This window comes from Daldinia decipiens (genome assembly GCF_022478715.1).
Source record: "Daldinia decipiens strain CBS 113046 unplaced genomic scaffold F4813scaffold_17, whole genome shotgun sequence".
NCBI classification, from domain to species: Eukaryota; Fungi; Ascomycota; class Sordariomycetes; order Xylariales; family Hypoxylaceae; genus Daldinia; species Daldinia decipiens.
The window spans coordinates 303,358-310,994 of NW_026054560.1; the positions used below are offsets into that span (position 1 = coordinate 303,358).

At 49.0% G+C, this 7,637-nt stretch overlaps 1 protein-coding gene across 1 annotated transcript; it reads right to left on the minus strand.

The window, feature by feature from the left end:
- Window positions 1–161: 161 nt before the first annotated feature.
- F4813DRAFT_77473 (uncharacterized protein) lies at window positions 162–7,430 on the minus strand. Its single transcript, XM_049248886.1, has 2 exons — window positions 882–7,430; window positions 162–820 (listed from the first exon to the last, which is right to left on the minus strand). The coding sequence occupies exons 1-2, from the start codon at window positions 6,849–6,851 to the stop codon at window positions 602–604; spliced, it is 6,189 nt and encodes a 2,062-aa protein (XP_049099423.1). The 5' UTR covers window positions 6,852–7,430; the 3' UTR covers window positions 162–601.
- Between the last annotated feature and the right edge of the window lie 207 nt (window positions 7,431–7,637).

Here is a 7,637-nt window from a genome sequence, read left to right on the forward strand (position 1 = left end):
ATCGAATTGATAACTATGCCCACACACAATTGAAACTAAGTGATATCGCTCTCATCAGGCTTTCCCTACCCATAAATAAATAAAAGACATGCAAATCCTGAACTCCTTTATCGGATGAACATCTCGTCGAGAAGAACGAGCAGCCGGGAAGTCTCCCCTTCTGCCGGCCATTTCTCAAAAGCCATTTCTAGCTAAACCAATAAACCGCTTTTTCCTCCTCTATCAAACATAGGTACCGTTGTAAAGCCGTTAAGTCATGAATGATGAATGCTACCGGACGGGTTTGGCCGTCTCGACTGATGGCCGGCCTGCGTTTGTACAAATTCCTCCAAGTAGAGCGTCGCAGATCCCGTAACCGTATGTGAACCTTGGGTCTTGGCCAATGCTCTACCCTATCCTAGTGGTACACGCCCCGTTCAGCAGAAAATACAAATATTTTTAAATCTCCAACCTCGACCACCTGGCAATGTAATCGTGGTATACAACGCTGTCCTTTTTTAAAAACTCTATCTCCTGGGAACGCCATGTAGATGCATCCACCATGTCTTGAAAGCAGCCATTGCTAATTGCTAAGGACCAACTGTCCGCCGACAGCAGCGCGTCAGAAGAATTTCGACATAGCCGTGCTAAGGTCAACGAAGTCGACCGGTTTTGTCACATAATCGCTGAAGCCAGCCGCTGCGCACTTCTCTTGTACGTCCGACATAACATTCGCCGACAGCGCGATGATAGGTAACTTCCGATAGTTGGTCTGCGCCTCCCACTGTCGAATCTCCCGGCAGGCCTGGTAGCCATCTTTACGTGGCATATGAAGATCGCACTGTCACACAATAGTCAGCTTGCTGTCACATCCAACTGGTATCATGCATGTTAAAACTTACCAATATTAGAGAGTAGTGATTTGGCGAGTGTGCGAACACCTTCTCGGTACACTCAACGCCGTCCGCGGCAATTTCCGCCTCGATGCCCACTTTGTTGAGATATCTGACCAGTACTTTTTGGTTGACCGGGTTGTCTTCGACAAGAAGCACCTTGTACCCCTTATTACCAATCCGCTTCTCCACGTCCAAATAGCTTTGCTTCTGATTCTCCACCATCTGTGCAGCGCTGGAACGGTTCAAATCCACACTCAGGTCCCGCTCTCTCCCTGGGTCGAAAATTACCGCAAACCGGGATGGCTTCACGGGTTTATATACAAATATCATTCGTTTTTCTTCCAAAAGCTTCTGGTGCTCAGGATCTGATGCTTGCCTGAGAACTGCCTGTCTCTGAACAGAGTCCGTCAATACCAGGACCGATGTCTTACCGCCAGAGCTTGCGATTATTTTATCAATAACTCCTATAATCTCTTCAGCTGAGGGTAGATTAATAACAACATGAGTAAAGGTGACAGATTCGTGTCCGCCGATCACCTCTTCAGCTTCTGCCACGCTTGCCATTGCCGTTATTTGGTGTGGAACGTCTTTTGGCAACGTCATCTCGATGTGATTCGTCGTAGCTTCCCTGCTATATTTTTGAGGGCAGATGATGAGGATCGAATACATTGGCGGGCGGAATTGTACCAACCCTATGGGGAATTTAGACCCATCCGGAGTAGGTACCATTTGGGGGGACATCTTTCTTAAAGGCATCTCTAATTTCATCTGAGAAAGATCTTGTCCACTGGCTTTTGCGGCTTCGCTGAAGTGCGTGAGACCAACATTAAGCGACGAAATCGATGATCTTGTAGTAGTAAGACTACGAACGGAGCGAACAGAAGGATCCGAGCTGGCAGATGACTCGGGGGCAGCGGGCGATGTAATATCGGCATCTGAGCTGGGACTAGCAGTCGGAGCGGACTCCAACGTTTTCTGTAATAGAAGAGGCTTAATCAAATGCGGTGGCTTCTCTTCTGCCGGAGATCGTATAGACGCAGTCATTGGCGGGGTACTATCCACGTGAGGGTGGTCATCGGCGCTTGGTAAACCAAACTTGGCGGTGAATGTGAACGTCGAACCCTGCCCGGGTACAGCACTGCCGTCCATTTTCCCTCCGTGGAGCTCTACAAGCTGTCTTGAAATGACGAGGCCCAGTCCACTACCGCCATGTTGTCGGGTGCTGCTTCCGTCAATTTGACTAAAGGGTTTAAATATAAGTTCGGCTTCTTCTTTGGAAAAGCCTCGGCCAGTGTCGATGATCGAGAACTCAAGCATCATCTCGTTCTCGGCAAGATCGTCCGCGCTGTTGGAGTAGACCCTACACCGGCTGAAGACCTCCCCGACGCTGGTGAACTTGATAGCGTTACCTATGACATTAAGAAGCACTTGCCGAACTCGAACCCTATCGCCCTTAACCCAAGAAGGTACATTTTCCTCTACGATATAGTTAAGCTCGAGCCGCTTCGCGATCGCCATTGTCGACACCAGTTCGTTGACATCCTCAATGAGGGATCTAGTATGGAACCATTCGAAATTCAGCTTCATCATGCCGGCATCGACCTTAGACAAGTCCAGTATGTCGTTTATAATCATGAGAAGACTGTTGGCGCTTGTCTGGATCGTATTTGTATAGTCTCTCTGCTCTTCGTTAAGCGTTGTGTCCTGTAGAAAGCTCACCATTCCAGAGATACCAATGAGCGGCGTGCGAATCTCATGGGACATATTGCTGAGGAATCTGCCCTTAGATTCCATGGCCTCCTTTAACTTCTCCTCCAACAGCTTGTGATCGTTAATATCGGTCGCCGAGCCGAAGTAGGAACTTGCGGCACTGCCGAAACCAACGTCGTCGATTTCCACACATCTAATCAAATGCCATCGGTATTCACCAGACTTGGATCTAAGCCGCACTTCGGTCGTGTAAGAAAGCCGCCCGTTGCTATCTGTCGCGACTTTGAGAATTCCTTGTTTAAAAAGATCCCCTAGATCTGCTGTGACAAATTCACGAGCCGAGCTGAAACTGTTTTTTCGAGATGGACCCAAGCTGCCCATTGGTACACCTGTGGGTACCGGGGTGTGCTCCGTCGACGTAGGGTCTCGAGAAAGTGGATCGGGCGTACTCTCTCTAACGGAGAACTCCGCTGTTGAGCGTTCTATCGGTAGTCGACACTTCGCCAAATCGTCCGGATGTACAAAATCTATGAATCCTAATCCTAACGCATCCTCCTCGCTCTGGCCGGTGTAAGATAGCCATTGTTCGTTCGCGAATGTGATCCCGTCATTTTCGGTTGCGGTAAATATTATCTGCGGAATCAAGTTTGCTAAAAGACGGTGTTTCGCTTCCGAGACTTCAATCTCCTGTTGACGCAATGCCATTAGTTCGGCAACTTTCTGATCATGGATATCCATGTAGGAGCCGATGAATTGTACTATAACCCCTCGCCTATCACGAGAGGCCACCGCACGAGCTTGGTGCCATCGATACGCACCGTCAAAGCGACGGAGACGGACAGTATGGGCGAATTGGTCGCCCGACCGAAGGGAATGTGTCCACGCACGCATGTATTCCTCACGATCCTCCGGGTGTAAACTCCCCCAAGGATCCGCAACCAAGTCTGCAAGAGTCTGGCCTCTATAAGTTAAATATCTACTATTAACCCAAACAATCTCCCCGTGCACCGGCAATGCAACAAATACGTGCACCGGTAATAAGTCCAGCATAAGTCCTTTCAGTCGGTCCGAAGGCGGGAGCATAGTTACATGCGGCACAGACGCGGACGCAGATCGAATCGGCGTTGGGCACTGTGACGTGGGTTTCGTGAGCAGAGATGTGCTGGGCGGTAAGGACTGAAAAGTTGCCGAGAAGTCGCCGCCGTACGAGTGTAGCATGGTATGCTTATGACCGCCAGATGATATGCTCTGACCAGACAAGCGCTTCCGACTGTCGTCAATATCCGACCGTAATTGCTGACTTTCAGTACCAATATTAACATCGGAAAAGTCCTTCGATGTGGGCCTTGGCTTTGATATTTGATTGATCACCACCTCATCGAAAGGATCAACATTACGGGATATAATATCCGGGTCTTCGGCTTCATTTTCCATTGAGCTCAGGTCTTGCTGGTGTTGAAGAAGACTTCCTGATCGTCTGAGCTGCTTACCAAAGGCAAGGCCACCTTCCTTATTACCTACTCGAGTAATACGCTGATTTAACGATCCTGAAGTTGGTAGCTCTGCTGGAGTCCCTCCGTTCCTAGGAACCGAACTGAAATAGCTGTCACCTCCCGGTTGGCCGGGGCTGGTACCGGCAGTTCGCCTCTCAACAACTAGTCCAAAAGAGCTAGAGTCCCAGAGCGGAGTTCCACTAGGTGAAGCGTTGATACTTCTTGATGGACCAGAGTATTCGCTAGGGCTAGTAAGGCTTCCAGTAAATGACCGCTGAGACACATCTTCAGGCGTTGCAGCATTAAAATGAGCGAGCATAGTAGGGTCCGTTACTGGTCGTCCGTCAGGGCCAATGGCACCAAAGCCACTAGTAGAGGGTCGTTTCCGATGAAGGCCCATTACTTCTGTCTCGAGAGTTGAATAATGTCGACAAAGGGAGAAAGTTGCTGCTAAATGAGGAGCCAGATGTTCAAGAGAGTGGCGCAAGTTGGATGGATAAGGTATAATAGGGGTTAAGATTGACAATATCGCAATAGGCAAATGTTTATTCTTCTTGGCTAATTCCTCGGTAGATGGGCGCTCATGTAACATAGCAGAATTTACACTCGGTTCGGTATGGCCCCGTTGAGAAGCCTTCTGTTCTAACGCAGAGGGGTCTAACTTGAATTTTTGAGGAGGTTTGGAAAGGAGGATATGGTTTAGTGGGACATGGAGAACAGTCCAAGAGTTATCGATGCCGATAGTTTCGGGGGGTTGTGTCGATGAATAGTCCTGTGGACTCGGTCCAGGGTTGAACGACTCTTCATCAACTACAGCATCTGTGAAAAAGGGATTTTCCGAGGGATCGGCTCGGACGGCGGGTGAGGGTGCTGGGGATTGCGACCATGGCGACGGAGGTGCTTGCTCATATTCTTCGTACTTCGGAGTAGGAGGTCGTGGTGGAATATCATCTAAGGCGGAAAATAAACTAGGAAGTTTTTTATCTGTCGATAGCGATTTAAAATTTCGGTTTAGAGATCGTGGTGCGCTCGCATTTGCTAGTAATGAAGATAATTTCGTCTGGGACTCAGTCCTTGTAGGCTTTCTTGCCAACTTTCGAGGCTCTTCCGATGGGACGGCTTTGGTACTCTTAGGCTGTTGTTGTTTTTCTTCAGAGGTTGGATCGAGATAGGGGTAGGTGCGAGTTAGAGCAATTACTTTGCCTCGTTCAACAACCCGAGTGATACCGTTATGATCAATAAGCGGATCTGCTTCAAAATCAAGGCCTTGCAACACCGGGAGAAGACGACCTTTAATATCTCGCTTAGGCTCTAGTTTCTCTTCCCATGTCGGAACGGGCTGCTGCTCTTCGATAGCATCGTGCTCCTCTAATGTCTGTCTGTTCAACGTAGGAAGAGGCGAGGTGGGATCATACTTGTCACCACTTGGATAATAACTCTTGCTCCTTTTGATCTGACTCGGTCGCTGAGAACTTGAGTTGGAGGCTTGGTCCTTTTCTATCTCTCCAGTATCCTTTTTATCTTCGTAAGCTGTAAAAGAATGACGGTTTTGAATTACCGGACGTTTGGGTCTGTCATCTTTTGGAGGTCCTTCGGAATCCAGTACAGGCTCGGACTGGTCGTCTACGCTCTTGGAGAAAAGACTAGTCCCTTTCGCGATGTATCCCATACTTAATTCATCTTCTTCTAAAGCGTTATAAGTGGCCTTTTGCCCCCAAGGTACATTCTCAACATCTGTCGGGTCAGCTGGGATAGAAAGAGTTACCCTCTCGGCCTTATAATATCCGGTCATAATCTGGACAACGGTATTCCACCAGGCCTCCAAGCCAGGTTCCGCCGAGAGCATCAACGTTAAGTCATAAAGATTGGGTGTAGGGAAGTCAAGACTCGAGGACTGAGTAGTAACTCCGGTAGGTAGAAAGGTCATTGCAGAGGCCGGTGACGAGGGGTCCGACCTTAGCTGGTCGTGTAGCACAAAACTACCAAACTGTGCGCCGGCAGCATTCACGACTCCAGTCTGAGACTGCTGGGCAAGAACATTATGTAGGTAAGTCGAGGTGAAATTAGGGGTGCCCATGCGTGGAAAGGGGTATGACGGCGTCCGAGCCGTAAAGCCAGGGGTCATAACACCGCGGACTGTCCTGTTGGATTCGCTCGACGCAGTCGGAGCGTCAGAACTATTTGTCGGCGAAGGTGTCGTGCTAGACTCTTCCTTAATAGGTGAGATGCGTGTCTTCTCCGATACATTTCTTGAAGGCGAGGGAGGGCCTCGAACCGCATATTCCCGACGTTCCATTTCCCTCGCAAGCCGCGCCCGGTACTCGGTAATAGACCGTTTATTTTCTAAGATCTTGGACGAAGTCTCTGCAATGCTATCATCCCTATCTTTACTCCTCGCGCCCGTACCAACTCCTGTAGTTCCTCGCCGCAGCTCATCATTTTCCAATTGTACATCTCCGGCGACGGACGGGGATTTCCCAATACCGGCCGCGTCTAATCCACTACTACCCCTTCGCAAATTAATGTGGTCTACACTTGAGGAAGCGAGAGTTAGCCAGGGTGCATCGGGATTTGTTGGCCCTACCGCGCTACCTGGCGAGTTTCGCATGGAATCGGAAATATCTTCAGAGAAACCAGTCCCAGTAGGACTGCTCTGTTTCTCGATATTCAATGGTTCAAGGACATTAGTGTCATAGCTAGAGGAAGAGGAGGGCGACAGCGTGATGAGGTTACGTGGTTCGTCCGGGGTTGAGTAGTGGTGATGGGGTGGCATTCCTCGTTTACGGTGCCCCCATGCGGCAGTATCGGGGACGGATGTCACTACGTGCTCGTGTTCTCGGCATTCGCTCCGTCTAATCCAAGAGATAGTCGTCGATAGAGGAAATTAGACAGCATACGATGGAGAGTAGATGTTTGAATTGCCGTATGTTGGTTGGGCGACAGTAACAATGAGGAATGAGGATGTGATGATTCTTTTTCGGTTAGGACAGATCAAAACCGGTAAGTGGCATTGCCTTGTGTCGATTGCAAGGCTCATCGCTAGTCAGCGGTCGGTTGGGTCACTACCTACGTCAGACAGTGTTTTCGCTAGAAATTGATACGGTTCTATCTTCGATTGGGGAACGATGGTGGCGTGTAAGCTGAATATAGCGTATGTATGTCAAATAAGTCAAATAAGTCAATAGTAGGCCAAGTAAGCTACTTAAGGTACTAGGGGCGGCGACAACGACCTGGAAATGTCTTCCCGATTAATTTTGGTTTTCTTACTTCAGGTCGGTTACAATGGTGTTTTGGGGTAGGCGAGTCAAGAGGGAATAATTAGTAGCAAAGCAATAACGGTAGTGCTCGCCATTCCCACTGGCTAAACTGCAGCAACTGCAACAACATCAGGCGGAAGGGGGGAAGGGAGAGAGCTTGAACATTAAGTTGCATCGGTACATCCATATAGCGGGTACACTAAAAAATTAAAAGACAGGCATGAGGATTTTGACTAGTTGGACTGGTTAGGGGACAAGGCAGGTGGGTTGTATGTCCACGTTCATAATTGCATTTCTTGGAC